This window comes from Suncus etruscus, chromosome 11 (assembly GCF_024139225.1).
Source record: "Suncus etruscus isolate mSunEtr1 chromosome 11, mSunEtr1.pri.cur, whole genome shotgun sequence".
NCBI classification, from domain to species: domain Eukaryota; kingdom Metazoa; phylum Chordata; class Mammalia; order Eulipotyphla; family Soricidae; genus Suncus; species Suncus etruscus.
The window spans coordinates 21,197,981-21,221,378 of NC_064858.1; the positions used below are offsets into that span (position 1 = coordinate 21,197,981).

Here is a 23,398-nt window from a genome sequence, read left to right on the forward strand (position 1 = left end):
AGGTATTGAACCCAGGTCCATTCTGGGTAGTTGCATGCATTGCAAATGCCCTACCACTCAGGCCCCAATTTTTGTTTAGTTTTGTTTTGTTCTGTTTGGTTTTGCTTCTCCTTTATCTCTTTTAGTGATCCTCTTTTAAATTTATATTCACAGTTTCTAGATAGGGGCTCGTCCCCGATTGTTTCCCCTTCTTTTTCATTTTCGTATCAACATAACCATAAACTTGAATCATCTTGTTCTGCTGCATACATTAAGAAAAAAAGTGGATGATACCAAGGGCAAGCAGTCTCATGGACATTGAGTAGCAATAAAAAATAACCAGACCTAAACACCCAACCTAAAGTCAACAACAATAGAATCAAGAGACTCAAACTAAAACAAGCTATACACAAAATGGGCCAGTTACCCTAGCAATCCAGGGGGCTAAGGGTGGAGGTGCAGGATGCATGTTAGGATCAGGGGTGGCAAGTGGTCAACGTGGGTGGTGGGAATTGCCCCAATTCACTGGAACTTTGTACCTTAACATGACTGTGAAGACTTGCAACTCACATTGGCCTCAATAAAAACTATTAAAAATTGGGGCCGGGTAGGTGGCGCTGGAGGTAAGGTGTCTCCTTGCAAGCGCTAGCCAAGGAAAAACCGCGGTTCGATCCCCCGGCGTCCCATATGGTCCCCCCAAGCCAGGGGCGATTTCTGAGCACATAGCCAGGAGTAACCCCTGAGAGTCAAACGGGTGTGGCCCAAAAACCAAAAAAAAAAAAAAAAAAACTATTAAAAATTGTTACTGTTTAATATTACACCATGACACAAAAATTGTATCCAGCTACCATCTGCCAGGCTTCTTTTAGTCAGTAATATTTAAGTAGCAAATAAAACAGAAACTAAATTTCTGTCTTATTTACTGACATATGTTTAGTACTTTGACTACTAAAGGTAGGCTTTAGGTATTTGATGAGATTTGCTGAACTGAATAATAAATGGTTTAGATAATATATTCTGAGAGAAAAATAAAATGAGAGGTATTGATATGACAAAGGAAGATTAGTAGAAGAGAAGATAGCTAACCTATATTAGGTGGTAGATTGATTAAATTGTTGCTTAACAAAATTTTACTTATTCATTCTCTCAACCTTTTTAGGAGCTCACAGTCCACTGACACTGAATGACCAAGTAACTTGCTTTGGCTTCATGGAGGATTGCAGATACATCTCTGTCCTTGACCTTGGGCATGGTCATCTGATTGAATTTGACTAACATGATGTCAGTGGTATGATGGTGTTATTGTTTCTAGGTTTTTCTCTTAAATGCCTATTCCAACAGATATGAGAAAAAACAATTTTTATGAAAAGTTCCTCAAAGATCCTTTGAGACTCTGGTAACTGCTCAAGTTACTTAATTTCCTTCAAGGACTTTGATTCTGAAATGTCTGTGCTACTTTTACTTTTCACTTGCTTACTGACATAGAAATCTAAAATATTAAAAAAAAATGGAGTGAATAAGCTACATTTTGGTGGGAGGAGTGAGAGGAACTCTTACATTGAAAGCACACATTAAAAAAGGCAGATGTAAACATCTATTTTATTAATAGGATATTTTAGTAATTTTACCACTAAAATCAACTAAGAGCAGAGGGAGAGTATGTTTATTTAGTCCAGTGGCTAAGCTCCACCCCGACAAGATATTTTCATTTTCAACACATGATACATAAGAAAAGGAAAATGTGAACCACAGGAATGGAATAAATACTGAGGACAAAAGCGAAGTGTTGAATATATTATAGTCACACTGAATATTAAGCGAACATGCCCTCGAAACTATAAAGGAAAAACTAAGCAACACAGTTATTTTATATGCTGAATGTCCCCACAGATGGATAAAAAACAGACATTAAAATTCTTGTAAAGTGGCTAAGAAACTATGATTAATATATTCTGGTACAAGAAAATAATCACATTGTACAGATAAAAACTAGGCAAATATGAAAAACCCTGGTCACTAGAATAGTGAGACTAATGAATCAATTTCAGGGTACACTGAATCCTGTTATATAAGATTTATCCTAAAATGCTGTACTTTAAATCAACTCTTAGGCTGTTAAGAAAGTCATCTATATTGTAAAACATTATTTGGAAAAGACTGAATGGATTAAAAGGATCTAACTTTGAACTTGCATAATGTCCTGACTGGAAGTCAGGTTTTGAATAGCTACATTCTCCTGTAACTAATAAAGTCTCAAAGACAAACAGGCCATGAAAGCAAATATCACAGAACTTCCATCCTTACAAGAGGCGAGAACTGACTGATGTTCTTCTGACTTTTACAGGTTTATACTAGATGTGACTTAGTTTGATACACAGTACCTTGCTGTACACTTTCTCATTATTTTCTCCAATTGCACACTTGTAATCTGACTTAAAGAAAAACAGCAAAATGCATTAATAATAGATTTTATAGCAGAAATATTGAGAAGTGAGGTATATGAAACTATATCCACTGATTCCAGGGGTCTCAAACTCATGGCCCGAGGGCCGCTCCATATAACATTTTGTGGCCCTGCCCTCGAGGAATCTTTTTTTGTTTTGTTTTGTTTTAGTTGTTTGGGTCACACACCCCAATGTTCAAGGCTTACTACTGACTTTGCACTCAAGGATCACCCCGACTTTGCCTCCTGCTGCCTGCAGGTAAATTGAGTTTAACCATTATTGAAAAAAAAATACAGAGAATAAAGAATCATACCAAGGATACAACAGAAGAGACACTAATATTTAATCTAGGTGAAGTGAGTAGGAAGTCTAATTAGTTAAGTTCTTTTTATTTTTATAATGTTTGTAGCCATCCTATGAAAACAAGTGCTATGACTAATATGTTTGATGTGTCCCTGAATTACCAGAAAAACTTTGGATTAACTCACAAAAAGTTTAATCACTGAAACTTAAAACAAATAAAAACTTTATATCTTCTAGAATAATCTATTTTTAGTCTAAGTGCATGGAAACAAAACCTGATACCAAATATGTACCATCTAAGTAGAGTTACATGATTTAGGCAGGAAACCTTAGATTACTTGAAAAACGATGGAATTGTGGCCAAGTGGCAAGTTTTCTACAAAATATCTGATGAACCTGGCAATTGCTAACATCTTGTTTAGTAAGAATTAAATCCACATAGTTTGACTTCAAAAGATCAGCATTAGAATAAGAGACTAAAGAGTTGGAAAAATATTTCTGCATAACCATAGCAACCAAATTATGTTGTTGCCATTTGTAAGTCTCTGACTTTTGATACTCTTATGTTTGCTCAATTTGTAGCCTTTTATTTTTTGAGGTATGACTCTCATAGGTAAAAAACACAAGCATTTCCTCAATTCAGCCTGCTCTATTCCCAAGGTTCCATTGATCAGTCAACTGTGGAATCAGAATTGAACAGGCAGATCAAAACCCAGTATACTCATGAAGCTGAAGAATATTTAATGCTGGGCACAAATGTGGTTGAATTAGCAATAGGCTCTCAGTGCTTGGGGAATATGGCGACAGAGGTTTATTTTTAAGTCAATTTTGTGGTACATTTTTGATGCTGTTTCCAAAGCTTAACTTTCACCTTGTTCTCTATCTTCCTTTCAGTTGAAGTAACAATTATGTAATGTTGGTATTTATATTTTTGGTGTGCAAAGTTACTGCAGTCATATTACCACCGAAGTGCCGAAGACTCTCCACTACTGTTGTGTCACTTCTAGAAGGTCTCTTCCCCCCACCCCCCAACCTAACTCCCTTCAACAACTACTTAGTAACCTCAATCCTGTAGCCAAAGTTCAAAGATTAAGTTTCACTAATTACTGTGCATTCTCTTGCATTATTTATATATATATTTCCTTGCATTGCTTCTCTATATACCGCGTATATGTGATATCATCTGGTATTTGTCCTTCTCACTGGACTTATTTTGCCTAATATAACTTTCTCTAGTTCTACCCATATTGTAGCAAATGGCAAATTTCATCTTTCAATACAGCCACGTCGTATTCCATGGTGTGTATATGCCACAATTTATTTTTTTAACTTTGTTTAAAGAAAGTACATTACATAATCAACAGCTGACCATCACACATTTGTTTCCAGATAAGTGAAAGCAAAGTTATTGAAAAAAATAAAGAGAAACAATAAAAGAGAGAAAAAATTTAAAAATAAAACAAATAAAACACATGACATAATTATTTTTTACCCACTCATCTGTTGGACATTTGGGTTGTTTCCAGATATTGGCTATTGCTAGCAGTGTTGGAATAAAAACTGATATATTTTTTTTACACGACTGTTTTATATTCTTGTGATGCTAAGCAGTAGAACTGCTGGGATATATGGAAGTTCTATTTTTAGAAATGTTCTTATGCTATTTTCCTTAGAGACAATAAACTAACATGGCAAATTAGCAGGCTACAAAATCAACACATAAAAATATCAATTGCATTTCTGTGTGAAACAAAAAATAGGAGATTAAAAACCATGGTTAAAATGTGTCCAAAAATAATAATTGTTAGCAATAAGTTAACAAAGAACAGGAAAGATGTATACATTGAAAAAGATGTCACTGATAAAAGAAATAGAAGAGGACAAAAAGATATAGACAAATATTCTATGTTTAAGATCAGAAGGATTGCTAAATGACCTTCCTACCACACAAAGCATTATACAGATTCAGTGTAACCCCTATCAAAATTCCAATGGCATTCTTCAAGGTTTTAGAAAAAAGAAGCTTACATTTGTAAGGAACTGTATAACTCCCTAAATATTCAAAGAGATTCTGAGAATAAAAATGTGGGAGGCACTGTATATCCTGACTTTAAATAATTCCACAAACTTTAGTAATCATAAAAGTAGGGTACTGGAATAAAAAAGAGACTTTGAGACCAATGGAATAGAATTGAGAGCCTAGTAACCTCCTCACACCCCAGGTATATGAACAATTAGTGACAAAAATCCCATCTGAATATGTATATGAAGTAAGCGTCTTCAACAAATGGTGTAGGAAAAATTGGTCGTCCACCTATAAATAAAATAAAATTGGACATGTCTCATACTCTGAGTAAAGATTAATTTAGGGGCTAGAGAGATAGTACAGAGGGTATAATGCTTATTTTGCATGCAGTGGACCCAGCGTTCAACCCATGACATCCCATACAGGCTTTAAGCCTGCCAGGAGTAGTTCCTGAGTTAAGCCATGAATAACCCCCAAGCACTGTTGGATGTGGCTCCAAAACGAAACCAAGTATTTTAATTCCAATTAATTAATTCAAATATCAAACCTGATAATAGACCCTAGTACCTAAAACATATGGAGGGAAATCATTGACGGAACTCTCCATAATACCAACATCATAGATGTCTTCAAAGACTTGACTCCATTGGCTAAGGAAAAACTCAAGAATATACAAATAGGACTACATCAAACTAAAGTTTTTGCATTGTGAAAGAAAATATGGTCAAATAAAAAGACACCTTAATGAATAGGAAGAAATATTGTCATATAGCAGATAAATAACCACGGTCATAAAGCTTGACAACACCAAAAAACTAATAAAACCATTGAAAGAAATGAACAGACACTTTCTTAAAGACATGTAGATGGCCCTCAATAGGCATATGAAAAAGTGTTTATCATCACTTATTAGGGAAATGCATTATCAAAATAAAAATGAAATACCAAAACATCAACGTTGAAAGGGATGCAGTGAAAGGTCCACTCACTCACTGGTCTAGCCTGTACCCTATTTCCTAACCATCTTAGAAGCTTAGACACTTCAGAGTTTGAAGAACTAATTAGCCAACATAACCACAGAAAAATCATAAAGATCTGAGTAAAAAAAAGCAGAAAGACCTAATTTTCTTAAGAGGCTGATGGCTCTAAAATCCAGGTGACATTGATAAAAAAAATTAAATTAAGGAAGCCATAGTTGATAGAAAAATAGTAAATTACAAACTATAAGTCACTTAAAATAAAGTGACCAATAAAGGCAAGAGACAGTGATTACTAGCATGGAACAATATGAATAGTATGAAGGTACAGGGACAAAACTAGTTGCTTCTAATGATATGACTCACTTTTACAATAAAATAAGGAAGGGCTTACAATCCTAAATTCTCATCTCAAAACAAAAATCATAGACACCAGCTACTAAGAGAAGGAAAAATAAGTTTACTACTAAAGGGCACTGCTGGGTAGAACCTTCTTACCATATGGGTGCTGAGGGCAGACATCTGGTAGAAGTACTTAAATGCAAGAGGAAAGAAGAATAATGACTATATTTCAATCAGGGGTGAAATATAATCAGAAATCTTTGGTTACTTGCTTATATAATTCATAAGGAAAAAAGCAGATAGGCAGAAGTCCAGTTAATACTTGGTATCAACTATATAGGTTTAATGGACTTTAGACATTGCAACAAAAATTTTCTTCAATTTTTCATCCAGAATCAATTAAAAGAATTTTTAGAGCAAAAGAGATTAAACATTCTTAAAGAAAAATAACATCACAGGGATAAACTATTAACTGTTGGCCTTCTTCATCAAGGGACCTGCACAAGAAAGAGCAAAATAAACACCAGATCTTTAGGATACTGCTGTGTAGTCTTTCTGACTAACGTTAAAACTGGAAATCTTCAGGAGTTCTGTAAATTAGTGGCCATATAGGATATCCATAGAAATCATACGATGAATTTTTAACTCAATGGGGCTCATAAAGAACCTCCACATAACATACTGCAAGGAGATTCAGCATGAATTACATTACAAGGAGCTTGATCAGGGAGTGATTTCAGATGTGGCAGGTGTTGCACACAATATATACTTGAACTAAATTCTTGGCACCAATTTTTGACTATTAATTTGGCAAATACTATTTTCCTCTTTATAAATAGCCACTGTTTTCATGAGCTAGGGAGAACATTAAGTCATTTTCATCTTAGGTGTATATAAATTATTTAGCTCTATACCACAACATATTTCTCTAAGGCCTCATGATGATAAGACAACTGTATTAATGATGTATGTCTGCTGAACTCAGAAAACACAGAAGAGTATTTAGAAAGATAAGATATGTGGAACACACCTTCAGTCCAACATGAAGGAAAGTGGGAAATACATTACATAAAAAAGAGCTGCTACATTTCAGTGAAGTTTCGAGAGGGTCCAATGACCTGGATCATATTAAGAGAGCCCTCATAGAATTAGAGAGGTAACAGCCAAGATTCCTGCTTGTATGTACAAGTAAGTCTTAAGAGGGTCTGTGGAAAATATCCAGGAGGCAAAGTCAGGGTGATCCTTGAGTGCAAAGTCAGTAGTAAGCCTTGAACATTGGGGGGTGTGACCCAAACAACTAAAACAAAACAAAACAAAAAAAGATTCCTCTAGGTCAGGGTCACAAAATGTTATATGGAGGGCCGCAAATGGCCCATGGGCCGCGAGTTTGAGACCCCTGGCTTAGAGGAAGGCAGGGGAGAGGGCAGGAGAGGATGGGAGGGAAACTGAGGACATTAATGGTGGGAAATGTGCACTGGTGAAGGTTGCTGTACATTGTATAACTGAAACTCAATCATTTATTTTTAATAACTTTATTGTGACCAAAGTGAATTATGAATCTTTCACAATGAATCAGGGCTATTCCCACCACCAGTGCTGTCCTCCCTCCAACCCTGTTCAAAGCATGCATCCCATATCTCCTTCTTTGGCCCCCTGGACTTCTAGTGTAACAGGTCCCCTCTGTGTATAGCTTGTTGTAGACTGGGCATCATAATAATTTATTTAAAAGAATAAAACATCAAAGAAAAAAGGGGTCTCTTTGAAGGGATACTGTATCACCTTAAGAATCCTGCTTTTACCTACTTAGGAAGAAGCCTATTAGATTTTCATCTACTTATGAGGAAACCTATGAGTGTCCTATTACTGTATTTCTATCTTTCAATATCTTTGTGACTTTAACAACATATTCAACATGTCAGTTACCAACAGCTCAATCATACAGTTATCTGGAGCATGTGGAAAAACTAGAAAGAAGAATTCCAGCTGAGATCTTTAATGTTTTGGAACCAAGCCATGAGACACAAAATTCTTTTCCCTTTAAAAAGTAGTATTTACTTCACTAGTAAGTGCTATTAGGATCTGAGTTATTATAGTGTACTTGACTATTAAAGAACAACTACGGTGTGGTCTAATGAAAATGAAGTTGGTTTAGCAATTCACCAAGCTCCTAAATCAGGCATGCTCAGAAGCAAAGACCTCAAGTGAAAGAGACAGTAACCAGTGACGGATGTAGCTGGAATGGGACCTGAGCAAGTTCTGCTGCAGATGTCATCTGCTTAGATCACTGACACTTTCAGCACTGCAGCCACAAGAGACTGAACAATTAACTTGAGTGAATTTTGTTTTTCTAAGGAGCAGTTCGAACGTTTCATTATTATTTTCATTGCTGTTTTTAGATTTGATGGAGGAAAAGGGTGATTTAGGGTGCTAGGCTGAGTATTGGTAAAGGTGTCCCCGCTAATTGGCCAAGTAATCCATACTTGTACATTTTCTTGTTTGGGTACTGTCTGAAAACCCTTAATATACCTGGATATAATCTTGTAAATTCTCTTCCTGCAAGGCAGAATGCATAAAGCATGCTAATTTTGTGCCCAGCATGTAGAATTAAAGTACTACCAATTAGGTTTGCCCTTGAGGATTCAACAGGAAATAAACTGAAGAGAAAAACTCCAGGAGACAAGGAAAGTGCTGGTGAGTGTGGTAACAGTTAGTGGCCTAAGGCAAAAAGCAGAAGCAACCATAGTTTCTCTACTGCTTGGTGGGGAAACAGAAGCAAGAGGTTCCATAAAGGCTTGTTCTATGCCATGATTTCTTTCTGGCTTTGCTTCAGGAAGCTGCACATTGAAGACCGTTTCTGCCATCCTAATAACCTTATAATCAATAATCTCTTAACCATCCAATCAGAATAAGCTGTTGCTTAAAGTTAAGATTTAAGTCTGAATAAAAAAAAATTTGTGATGAAACAGCAATCTATTAAATATGAATAAATACCTTAATAGTAAGTTAAGTTATAATTTCTGATAAGAGGAGTGCAATAATATACACTTGTTCTTATGGGTTGTAAATTGTTGTGAATGTTAAAACTTTAAAAAAAAACCTGAACACTATGGAATCTCAAGCATGATTGAATCTCAATGGAACTAGTCAAGAATGAGGAAAATGAATGAAAAAAAAAACACAAGAAAAAGAATATAGAGTTCTGATAATAAGATAATCAATTTGAAGAGAAAAAGTGCTAGTAAAATTAATTACTACTTCCTTATCCATTTACGAGTTTGTTTAAAAATATATTTCGACAATAGGCCATTAGACACATCATACAACCATAATCTAATTCATTTCATTCAGCTACAGTGTAATGAAAAAAATTATATACCCTTCTTCCTCTTTGCTCTAGACCACTGTTCACATGAATCACTAACTTTCCTTTAAAAAGTGAGCACAAAGCTTCCAGAGCAGGGTGGGAGCACAGAGAGGTCAGACCAGTGCGTGTGAAGCAGCATTGGACAGAATGTCAAGGAAGTTTTCTGTTTTCTTACGAGAAGAAAAATACCGCCTCTCTTAGAAAATGATTTTTTCATTCTGTTTCCACGGCACTATTAGTTACAAACCAAATTGTTATTTTTGCTATTTTTTTCAAAGGAAAAAACTGATGGTTGAGGAGATATATAAATGGAAAAAGACCATATAATAAATCAAACAGATTAAGTTTTAAAACTTAAGTGTCTTTTAGAAAAAAAAATGGCATCTACTTCCAACTGAAAGCTAAATTGTAATAGTGGAAAGAGAGGAAATAATCAATTTTACAAGACTACATAAAACATTTCTTAACTATATATAAAAAGTAAGTAAAAATGGGAAGAATGGGGCCGGAGAGATAACATGGAGGTAAGGCGTTTGCCTTTCATGCAGGAGGTCATCGGTTCGAATCCCTGTGTCCCATATGGTCCCCTGTGCCTGCTAGGAGCAATTTCTGAGCCTGGAGCCAGGAATAACCCCTGAGCACTCCCGGGTGTAACCCAAAAATCACAAAAAAAAAAAAAAGGAAGAACATATATATTCATAAATATTTAATATAATTTAAGAACCTAAACCTATTATGGAGTAAGGCTACAATTATTGGAAGACAGAAGAGAAAGTCCTATCTTTAAATGTTTTAAGAAAACTAATTAGTATAAAGTCTAAAATAGTATCATTTAATCAGTTTTTCTTATAAGTGATAATAGTTTCACCTTCCCACTGAGAGTCTACTAAGAACAGAGTTACTACAGAGAAATGCAAAATACTGGGGTTATTATACTGCTTAACCCCATGCTAAATTAGAATAAAACTAATTTTTAAAGGAAAATACTCTCCAAGCCAATATAACTTCAAAATTTAAGAAAATGGATGGCTTTCAAACATAATATGCTTAGGTCATGAGTCAGTTTTCTTAATTTGCTATATAAAAAGTTTGCTTGCAATAAACTTGTACACTGGGTACATGTTAAATTGAAATAACATTGGAATGTTACTTTCGTTCTGTTTTTAAAATTCCTAGAGGAAGTATAATTTTAACAGAATTTGGCACTAACTTGTCAGTAGAAATGTGCAATAACTCCAAGGATAAAAACCAAGAGGACTTCTATGGGAACTAAAGAGAATAATAAAGATTTAAACATTGATGTTAACAGGGTGGATAGACAAAAGGTACAATATATTGATATGACAGAATAATAGACCTAAACTGGGTTTAACAAACAAAGCTATTGTTCACTTATCACAGACACCCTATAAGCTTGTGGTAGCCTTAATTTAATAGACTAATTTTGTTGTTCACAGTTATGTAGAAACCTCATTTTTAGATTTTGCCAATCTTTTATGACCACATAACATAGTCATGAGTTGGGAAAATACCAGGTTTGATTTTTATTTTCGTATAAACCAGGTCCATAAAATCTTAAGTATTTAAGATACCGAAACTATGGATAGAGATAGTACAGGGTTGAGTTAAGGCCTTTGCCTTGCTTGTGGCTGGCTCAGGTTTGATTCCTGGCACCCCATACAGTTCTCCATGCTCTGCCAAGAGTGAGCCCTGAGCACTGCTGGGTGTGGCTCAAAAATCATAAAAAACCAACAAAATTCTAAACTAGTAGCTTTTATGAAGATATTAAAAATCATTATAGATGAATTCAATATAGATAAAAGCTTTTGAAAATAATTAATTGCATTTAATATAGCACTTGAAGCAGCTTTCCAAGTGAGGGGTGGATGTGTTTCTGCATCTGCACATTAGTCAAGTCTTTCCACTCTATCTTGAGGTACTAAAATTTGTCTAATATATTTGATAATTAAAAATAATTATTTGATAACTTTAATTTCTCTAAATGATGTCTGTAAAGAGCGATATCTGAAAAGATTGCTACTAGATACAGATAACTTGAAAAGCTATTTACAAAGAGTATGTAAAAGCAAATTATGACTTTTTAAAGATTTAATAAGGATTCGTATTATAGTACTTGCAGTTAAATGGAATTCTTGACTATTTTTATGGGAAGTTATCCAATATTGCTGACTCTCAACTTCCCTTGTTTAAAAAGATAAAAAGATTGTTTTGAGGATTAAGAGCGATTTTAATATATACCTATAACAGCCTTATCTTGAATAACTTTGGCACTTGGGAAAAGGCTGTTGTTGCTTTGTAGTCTTTTCTTTTCTTTTTTTTTTTTTTTCTTTTTTTTTTTTTTTTGGTTTTTCGGTCACAACTGGCAGCTCAGCACTCAGGGGTTACTCCTGGCAGGCATGAGGGACAATGTGGGATGCCGGGATTCGAACCACCGTTGGTCCTGGGTTGGCCGCTTGCAAGAATCTCCCTACTGCTGCGCTATTTCTCTGGCCCCTTTGTAGTCTTTTCTAATACAGAATATTTTGCTTAAATGTAGATTTCACAAAAGTCAAACATTCTAGGTATTCCTTTAGAATTTAGATCACATAAAGATGTTTTCTGAGGTTTTAGATCATTGACTTTCCATAGAATGTTTTCTTCAGTTGAACAAGTTCAGATCTTTCAGACTTTTCTTCTAAGTTATACCCTCTATAATTAACTCTGAAATTTGATAGTCATGAATAAAATATTCCCCTAAATATGGATCTTAAAACTGGACATAACTATAGAGTTAAAGTACCATAGAAAAGCTAGAAGAAGATGATAATATGTGGGTGCATGCTTTCATATTTCAGGCTCTTTAGTTCTCACAGTGTTGGTGTTAGGTCATACTTTCTCACCACTTCAGATTCCCGAGGCTATTGATAACCATCTTTAACACTAGCTTTATCCTATTGAGTGCAATGAAAGTGCTCAGACCACTGGGGATGCTGCTCAGTGGTAGAGCTGGTACACTGCACAGGTAAAGCCCCAGGTTTCATCCTCAACACACCCCTAACCATACATCCCTTAATATTCACAAACTTGACCAAATAAGTGGGTGTGATATAACAGAAAGCATATTGTGCACCAAATAGTAAGAGTAAAGTCTTAGGCATGCTATTTATTGGACTTAACTTTAGAAAAGTCAATGATGACTTTAAGAATCAAGTTATATACGTATAAATCTTTGTTAACTTTAGCTTCTAAATAAGCATATACTGCTACAATGGATGTTAAGGCAACAACAGTAGGTGCCAGGGATCAAACAGAGTTGGCCACGTGTCAAGTAAGCAGCTTAATCCTTGCCCTATTTCTTTGACTCCCATATACATTTACATATACATTTTAAGACACTAAGTGACCCAAATGAAAGTATAAACAGTGTATATTGATTTAAACAAAATCTAATTTTGTTTAAACAAAACTGCTATTCTAAAAAAAGTTTAATAAGGTATAAAAATTTCTGTACCAATCTAGTTTTTATATGCACTTTCATAAATTTTAGTATTAATATTTAGTTGGAACAGATGTTATATTCCCTGGAATAAGGATAAGGGAATTTAATGTAACCATTAAGGCTATATCTACAATGTTTTCTTCAATCCACTGTTGAAATTCAACAACAGATTCGTTTCATCTAAGTCCATGATTGTTTTCACATCAGTAAGTTCTTTCCAGGTCATTCATATATTAGAAATAGTAAAATTTAGCAAAATAGTTAATGGATCAAAAATTATTAAAATATAAAGACAGTTAAAAATTAAATATACAATGTATTTTTTTTTTTGTTTTGGGGCCACACCTGACAGTGCTCAGTGATTACTCCTAGCTCTGCACTATGGAACCTGAGTCAGCTGTGTGTAAGTGCCTTAATCATTGCACTATTTCTACGGCTCACTATTTCTGTGTGGTATTTTGGGTAAACCTCCCAACTAATACTTGGGGGTGCAGGGTAATTCTCCCAACAACTATTTTTTTTTTTGTGGGAGTAGCCAGGGTCTGTGGTCAGAGATCACTCCTTGTAAGGCTTTGGGGAACATATGAGGATAAAATCCAGTTTGGCAGTGTGTGATCTACTATGATATTATTGCTCCAGCCCAATATTTAACCAACTGCTCTAGAAAATTCAATGCTTGGGTAATGTAGTGCCTGCAGCCTCCAGGGAAACCCCCCAGTGCTGAGAATCTCCAGGGTTTCAGCAGGCAGTACTACTGGGGTTATATGGTGCTATATTCAAACTCAGTCCCTGTATATACAAGGCAAATATCACTGACTTCTGACCTATTTCAAAGATCCTTATAGATTAAATAAAATTATTTTCAAAGAAAACATTATGATAGAAAAATAGTATATGTATTGATAAACCAATATATATACATTAGTAAAAATGTATATATATTGATAAACCAATACATTTTTACTAATGTATATATATTGGTTTATCAATACATATACATTTTTACTATATATAAATATATATATATATATATATATATATATATATATTGGTTTTTGACTTTTGGGCCACACCCATATCGCTCAGGGGTTACTCAGGTTATGCGCTCAGAAATCACTCCTGGCTTGGGGAACCATATGGGACACTGGGGGGGTGGGGGGAGGATCAAACCAAGGTCTGTCCTAGGTTAGCACATGCAAGGAAAATGCCCTACTGCTTGTGCCATTGCTCCAGCCCTAAGTAAATATATTTTTTATAACGAGGCAATATTAACTTTTAAAAACTACAAAATTTGGGATTGGGATGACAGCACAGCAAGAATGGACTTTGCCTTGCAATTTGCCTTGCACATGGTCAACCAGGGTTTGATCATGGGCATCCCATATGACCCTGGAGCCTGCCAGGAGTAATTTCTGAATGAAGGGTCAGGAAAAATCCCTGAGCATCACAGGTATGATCCAAAACCAAAACAAGGGGGCCAGAGCAATAGCACAGCTGTAGGTCATTTGTTTTGCATGTGGTAGACCTGGGACAGACTGGGGTTTGATCCCTAGCATCCCATATAGTCCCCTGAACCTGAGAGGAGTGATTTCTATGTGTCACCAGCCCCAAATAACAAAAAAAAAAAAAATCTCCCAAAGCAAACCCAAAACATCCAAACCCCAAACTACAAGATCTTTAGAAACTCCTTAAAGATTGGTTTTGTTTACTATTTTTGTTACTTAAATATTTTTATTCAAATATGCTATTATTTAATTTCAGGAGAATAAAATTATGACACAGTAAAATGATTTAGCAAAATTATTTATACTGGCTATATTCTACAGAATTTCACCTATTTGATTATATACCACAAATGAATATAAACTTTAGCAATTGAGAAGTTAAATTTTTGATGGCTTGAATTAAAATCTAGGTTTTATATTGTAGACAAAATTCCCTTTGGTATGCAAAAATGAGATATAGTTTGTTGCTTCTGAGCTGCTTCGTGCACAGGAACTAGATAGCTTGTCTCTAAAAAAGCCTATGTGAGGACCAACAATGATTTGAGTGAGAACAGGGCAAGGTCTGGGATTTCAGAACAGTAGCATTTCTCTGCATTAATGTATAAAGTAATTACCACAATGGAACTATAAATCAAGTAGTGACTATGATTTATAGTAGGAATGAAAGAATTTTGAAAGTATCAATCACTGAAGAAAAAGTTACTCATAGCTCTCTGATTTAGATATTAGGTATACCAATTTCCTATTAAAAATAAGAAAACTAAGGCTGACAAGATTTGAATGTATTCTGAAACCATGCTTAACTCAAGTAACTATAGCACTGATCAGAAACTAACAACAGTTCGCTTTGGCCACGTTTGTCTTCTTAATAGTTTAGGTGCAGACACTCAAGAATTCTGGAGCAAAACTAGATTAAATGAGTCTCTTACTAATCAAAAATGCTGACAATGGTTGACCACAAAGCCTTTGAAGTAAAGATAATTGCTTCTTACTCTTCTTTAAAGATATAAACTCAAAGGATCCTGTAAAGTGAAGATAATTTTCCTGAAGGTGATTTAGAAAACACAGAATTCTGGTCCTTAAGAGGAAAAAAAAATAAGCTTTTATTACATTTGGATGAGATTTTATTTTTTAGGAATCACTGCTTGGCTGTGAGTAGTTGTTGCTTGCTGAATGACATTCACACTTCCTCCCTCATAGCTAGCTCATGTGTAACAGTCTAACAGTCTTAATTTGTGGGATGGTTTGGAACCCTTCATTCTAATCCAAAGGCCATAGGTCATTACAAACCACAAATTCTTCCTCCCTAGGGAAGTGTCAAGGGATGTGGTCTCTCTCTCTCTCTCCCACTTAACAATTCCCTTTAGTCTACAGTCATGTCTCTAATGACCAGACCTATTATATTTTAATACATAATTTTGCAATTAATATCAAGAGAAATTTTTCTAGAATAGCAAAATGCATTAGACTTAAGTTGTCTATTTATAATAAGGAATTAAGTAAAGCAAAATACTTATTTTTGATAAGAGGAGAATTTTATTAATAATATGTATCAATAACATCTTATATAGATAGGATTTATCAAGAAAAATTGAGAAACCTCAATCATATTTTAAAGAGATGATAGATAAAAAGAAAACTGCCCATTAAGATGTTTTGATGAACTAGATTAAGGGTTGACAAACATTTTTCTGTAAAAGGATACAATACATATTTTAATTTATGTGGACTATTGGATCTCTTGACTGCTCACCTCTGCTGCTTGACCATGAAACCCACTAAAGATCAAAATATCAATGAATGAAATGGTATGTGTACCCCCAAACATCATTTACAGAAGCAGGTGGCAAAGCAAAACTGACAAGGGTCTACAGGCTACAACCTTGCCAGATTCACAATGATTTATAGATGTTTGAAGCTCAAATTTAAATTCAATAAAATAAGGTTTTCCACTGCAAATCATTATATTTACCTAAAGGGTAATCACACAAAAAATAACTTTAAACATTTTTAGGCTTTCTGGTTTATATTTTCATCCCTTTCAAATGCTGGTAGCAATATCTAAGTTTTAGTACAAATGATATAGGCTTACTGTTATTTTAGTTTATAGTTACTGCATTAGCAGTCATAGGTTTCAGGACAATAGGAATTATTAGTACTATGAGCTAAGAACTTAGGAGTTTTAGAGCCCCTTGACCGTCACAACAAACTTCAGAGAATGAACAACTATTATCATTCTCTAAGATCCAAGGGAATGTTTCCTTACTCATCAATCTTTTTTAAAAAATTTAATTACTAGGGCCAGAGTGGTAGTGCCAGTGGTAGGGTATTTGCCTTGCACGTGCTGACCTATGACAGATCTCGGTTCGATCCCCTGGCATCCCATATGGTCCCCTAAGCCAGTAGAGATTTCTGAGCGCAAAGCCAGGAGTAACCTGTGAGCATCACCGGGTGTGGCCCCAAAAAGCAAAAAAAAAAAAAAAAATCAATTGCTATACTTTAGGGTACATGCTTGCATCCGTGTTAATACTTGTGGTTTTAATGTACTCAGTTACTTACAGGCCCAAGACCCTCCACCAATATCCTTATGAGTTTGCATTGATATAGAATATTTTGTATAGCTTTAGTGATCAAATTAAAAATTGGGAGTCTATTATTAAGAAATAGCAACTTTTGAAAAAGGACATACCTGAAAGACATTTTGAATTATTTAATCTATGTGTTTGTTTCACTACTGATTTCCCATATTACCAGAATTTACAATAATTCTTTTTAAAATGCATATCTACTTCTAAGCCAGACTCTAAAATAAATTCTGAGGATACATATGGAACTTGGAGTTTTCTGAGACAATATCAACTTTCTGAAAAGTCAAAGGACTATTTCTGGTTTTGAATTTCCTCCTCATAAGATTAGTCAACTATCAATTTACCTGAAGAAAATTATTTTTAAAAACACCTTGAGATATGATACACTAAGATTTTATCCCACACAAAATACTTCTTTGAGTGTTAATTTGTCTAGAAAGCCTACTTAGCAATTTTTGCCCTACTGACAAATTCTCTTTTGTAGAAACCTAATGATAGTTATTGAGAGGTAAGAATTTTCTTTGTACTAAAACAAATTTGACTTCAAACTAAAAGTACAGAACAAAAGTGATGTCATGAATTTTGATTATACTTCTTGTCTCTTCCCTGTCTGCCAAGTGAAGGATAATAACTCCTATTTCTGTTTTGCCATTATGACTATCATTAAGTTTAGATAGTACTTGTCAAATCTTTTCATATATAATGTATTTAATTATATAGAATGCATGATAGATATTGCATGTCTATATACTTAAACTTAATGTATGTACTATAGTTTATACATTAAGTTTGTTATATAGTCTATAATAAAATAATTGTAGATTCTGCATTAAATATCACTAAATATTATTCGCTTATTTGGCATATTAAGAAAAGTAAACATTTGTTGAAAAGACAACAAAGAATATTTGTATGCGGCCACTGACCATGGTCACACTGATAAAACCAGCTTGTATTGAAGGGCATTCATTTTGTAAAGACTCTAAATAGCACTCTGAATTCTGTTTAAGAATGTGTGAATTAAGTTTCTGCAATAAAACTATGGGAGGAGTCTTAATCTCTTAATTGTCATAAAGTCCATTAGAATCGCAGTGGTATTAGCAGAGGAAATCTAAGGAGTACAAGAAAATTTCTGTAGATATTATGAGAAATTAATGAAGAGCAAAACAAGAAACCTACAACTATCTACATTTCTCCTAAGTATAAATTTAATTAGAAAAGGCTAAAGGTAATTTCCAGGTGTCCATTAAGAAACTATTAGTGTTGTTTTATGTTGGCAGATGGGCTTGTGTTTCCTGACATATTAGATTATAAAACTCTATCAGAAAAATAACCTTAGATAGATTCCTCCACTAGATGACCAAAGACATTTTACATTTCATGGAACTGTATGGGAGCCAAAGCTTGTTTATGGAAGCACAGAGGATACTTACTCTTTTTTGTTCTTTTATATACTCTATCAACTCATCTCTTGTTCTTTTCACTGCCTCTTCCACAGCCTTTTCACTTCGCTTCTGTTCTTCCATTATTGCTGCCTTAATAGTTTCCTGTTTGTAAAAAGAGGGGAAAAACATGGAGGTATGTACTCGGGCAGTTGTGTTCATTTCATATAAACAAAAAATTCTCTTCAGTGAGTTGAACTCCTTCTGTTCAATGTATATCTTTAAACAGGAATAAGGATTCGCAAAATCTTTGGGAATCTGAGATTCCACAGAATTCACTTTTCTAAAATGAGTGCAAAGGAAAAGTAATGGAATAAGCCATTTATTGCAAGGAGCGCCTGAAAGACTCCAAGAGCTTCCTTACCAGCATTTCATTTGATGTTTGCATGATTGATTGCCTTCCTGTACTTTGCACTATCCACATAAGACTTCCAACTTGTGTTTATTCTTCCAAGAACACCCTAATGCTCTAGCTGTTTTATTCACGTTTAATTTTCCCATCATACAATAATCAAGTGTGGTCTGGGTGGTAAGATTTACAACTTAGCTTGGTCCTTCTGCCAGGTTAAGATGTTGAGAGCCTGGACACTATGAATAAGAGGTAAAAATTCTACCCTGAATGCTAATATTTGAAAATGAGAAATTTAGAGAGAAAAGTAGTACTCTACATTTTGCTGAAATAGTAATTAAATATCTGAGATTTCAGATAAAAGGATTAAAATTCTGAAAAAGAATTCTACTTCTCAAGAAAGCAGTTATATTTTTGAAGGTAATACTTCATGTTCTGGAGTGAATACCACAAAAAAAAATTCTTTCATTTCCTCTGTATACTGTTCTCTGCTTTATTACTAGAAAATAGTTTGGCATTTCTTAAGAATACTTCATTTTGTTAATTATTGAGGGGATTTGCAATTAACTTATTTTGGTGTATGTATAACCCAGTAAATGAAAAATAGTTTTTATATACTGAGCATATTTACTATAGAAAACAAACTACAGAAAGTTGTAACATAAAATAAAAAGAACACTTGTATAAAAAGAATTCCATTTAAACTATTCTTAATATTCTCTCATATTTTTCAGTCAAAACTTATTTTCGTGTATGTATAGTAGTAGTAGTAGCAGCAGCAGCAGTAGTAGTAGTAGTAGTAGTACTACTACTACTACTCCTGGCTATTCGCTCAGAAATTGTTCCTGGCTTGGGGGACCATATGGGATGCCTGGATTGAACTGCTGTCCGTCCCAGGTTAGCACGTGCAAGGCAAATGCCCTACTGCTTGTGCCACCACTCCAGACCCTGATAACATAATTATTTTTTCACTGGAAGTCTATGAAAATTACTATTATTTTTTTATTTAATAATAATATTTTATTATATATATTATTATATATATAAATAAATATTTATTTATTATTATTTACCCTTTATTACATTAATCCCACTGATTTGAAACAATTTGATAATTTGATGGAGAATGAGATCTAATTTTATTCTGTATCTTTTGTTTTTCTGTGTCACACTCAGCAAAGTTCAGGATTTACTTCTGACTCTCAGCTCAGGGATCACTCCTGGTAGAGCTCAGCAGACCATAGAGTGCTGGTGATTGAACCTGGCTTGATCATGTGCAACATGGTCACTAATTTTATTTATTTATTTATTTATTTATTTTTGGGCCACACCCGTTTGACGCTCAGGGGTTACTCCTGGCTATGCGCTCAGAAATCGCCCCTGGCTTGGGGGGACCATATGGGACACCGGGGGATCGAACCGAGGTCCTTCCTTGGCTAGCGCTTGCAAGGCAGACACCTTACCTCCAGCGCCACCTACCCGGCCCCTAATTTTATTTATTTTAAGAAACTTTTTTTCTTTTTTGGTTTTTGGGTCACACCTAATGGCGCTCAGGAGTTACTCCTGGCTCTGTGCTTAGTTGTTCCTGGAAGGCTTAGGGGCCACATGAGATGCTGGGATTCAAACCAGGTTCCATTCTATGTTGGCCACATGCAAGGCAAATACCTTAACACTGTGCTAATGCTCCAGCCCCTATTTTTAAAAACATTTTGTGATATATGTCTGTGTATGTACATATAATCTTCTTCGATCATATTCTCTTTATACTTTAACATTGACATAGTCAACATTTTTGATTTCGTCCTTAATACATAAAATTATTTTCCAAATTTGATCATTCCTGAAATCGTGATATACTACCACCATTAAAGCTTTCTATGCTGGGACTCCCTTCAGTACTTTTTCTTAAGGTGAACTACATCTCTAATTCCTAGCTACTATTGTTTCTTCCTTCCTGGTTTAGTTTTGGTTTTGACAGTACATCTCCTCCAGGAAATTTCCTTAGGAAAAGTACAAACTTTTCATATCTCCTTTGTCTGAAGAAAAAAAAAAAGGTATTTTACCCTCATATTTAATTCATACTTTGACTAAATATATTTCTAGAATAGAAACATTATACTTTTAAATGCTGGTGAGAAGTCTAATCACATTCAGATTCTTTATTAATTGATTAGATATTTCCCTCTAATAATTACACATTTTGGGGGGTGGATTTTAGGCCACACCTGGCAATGCTCTTGGCTCTGCATTCAGGAAATCACTCCTTGCAGGTAACCATATGGGACACCAGGGATCAAACCCAGGCTGGCCACATGCAAGGCAAGCACCCTACTTGTTGTATTATTGCCTCAGTCCCTATACACATTTTTTATCTCTGTTTCTAAATAACTTCTTACATGCTTATTATTAAAGTACTAACTTCTCAAATAAGAAATAAAATATTATTTCTACTTTGTATAATGAGCTTGACCAGAAATTCAGGTTCTCTGATCTACAAAGGAGTGCCATGCTATTCTGGGAGATTTACAACTGCAATAACTACCACCCCTCACACTAATGATGATATATTATGGTCTTACCTTTTTACTGTTTTTATCCTCAAAAGACTATGACTTAACTCATAACTTTTATGTAATGACTGACTCATTTTCTGTTCTTTTCACTCTCATTTTCATTTCTTTACAACTTTGCACTTTCTTTGGAAGATTTATATAATGTCATCTCTACCAGTTTCTGCGAAATAATTTCTACTACTATTTTTTAAATGTAGTACAGTTTGAAGTTTTCTTTTTCTCATGGTTTGCTTTGGCTAATCAGAAGGAGTTGATCTATTTTAAGTACTATATCAAACACTTCTGAACTTCATGTTTTATCTATCTCTTTGAAAAAGTGTCTTGGGTATCTTTATGAGGACTGCACTGAATCTGGATTAAGCTTTGGAAAATACTTCCATTTTTGATGAGCATGGAATGTATTCCCTTCTGAGTACAATGTTTGCTATGGGCTTATAGTAAATTGCTTTGATTATACTATTGAGAAGTTTTATCATTACGGGTACTGGATCTTGTCAAATGTTGTCTCTGCATCTATTAATATATATGAACCCAGAATTTTTTTCTTGTATTAGTATGGTATATCACATTGATTGATTTATAGGAAGTAGACACTGGTGAAGGGGCACGTGCTCTAAAATTATAAGACAGAAATTCAATCTTGAACAACTTCTAAGATTGTATCTTATGATTTAATAAATTAAAATTTAAAATTTACTTGTAAAAAATAACATCATCTTCCAGTATCATCTCAGACCTCTAAGTAATGATTTACATAGGTCTTAAGCTTTTTTACAAAGTTCTCAAACTTTATGTACACAGAATACTTTATTCTGTGCTTTTTATGAGAAGTTATCTGTTCAGACTTGATTTATTGTTTACAGACCTAAATGCTAGCATTTTTAGTATATATGGACTTTCTGAGCTTGAAGTTGCAATTTGTGAACTGTGATTATAATAGCAGAAGCAAGAGGGGTTGTTTCTTTGGAGCCATTTCTCATATCAATATATTTTGGGCAGTCCAGATTCCTCAGGAACTCTATTTCATGTCTGGTTGTCAGCATTGTAAGATGAGAGTGGGATGGGGAAATGGCTTAGGCTGTATTTCCTTATTGGATCTTTCTACAGTATTAACACCCTAAAAAATTATGGTATGGGGCCAGAGAGATAGTACAGTGAGTAAAGCTCTTCCCTTCTATGTAGCTGACATGAATTCAATCCTTGGTATTCCATATAGTCTCCTGAGCCCATCAGTAGTGATTCCTGAGTGCAGAGCCAGGAGTAATCTCTGAGTACAGTTATGGTACATTTAGAAAACTGGCATAATTAAGAAACCTTTATTAAGAATACTTTTATAGGGGCCAGAGAGTCCTTTTCATGCAGAAGGTCATTGGTTCGAATCCCGGCATCCCATATGATCCCCCGAGACTGCCAGGAGTGATTTCTGAGTATGGAGCCAGGAGTAACCCCTAAGCACTGCCAGGTGTAACCCAAAAAACAAACAAACAAAAACAAAAAAAAAAACAAAACAAAAAAAGAATACATTTATAGACAGTGAAATGCATACATCTTAGGCATATGACTTGGTGAATATTTATAACTATATACATATGATTATCTACACCCCAAAACAGAAATATCAGACAGTTATGTACTAAAGTTTTCTCATGATCATCCCACCTTGAAAACCACTGTTGTAATATAACTACAGACTATTTTTGTTATTAAATCATGTTTATGCTTTTGTTCTAACATTGTTGAGATATATTCATATTGTAGTGCACCATTTGTTTTTCTTTACTTTTGTGTACTACTCTACCCTATGAATATACCATAATTTCCTCATTCATTGTGCTACTAAAGGGCATTTATGCTTTTATCTGGAATATGAAAAAAAACTCAATCATTCACAATCTTGCAGTAGGTTATTAGTACTGATTTCTGTTATTTATCGTAATTGTAGCAGTAGTGGGTAGCAATATGTATCTGTGTTTAACATTTTAGTAGATACACCATTTTTTTTTTTTG

The 23,398-nt window shown here is 34.5% G+C and overlaps 1 protein-coding gene across 1 annotated transcript in view; it reads right to left on the reverse strand.

The window, feature by feature from the left end:
- Positions 1-23,398, reverse strand: part of CCDC91 (coiled-coil domain containing 91) — a 258,097-nt gene that overhangs the window by 47,014 nt on the left and 187,685 nt on the right. Inside the window, 1 exon segment of the mRNA XM_049783896.1 lies at positions 18,461-18,574. Coding sequence (XP_049639853.1) covers positions 18,461-18,574 — 114 coding nt within the window.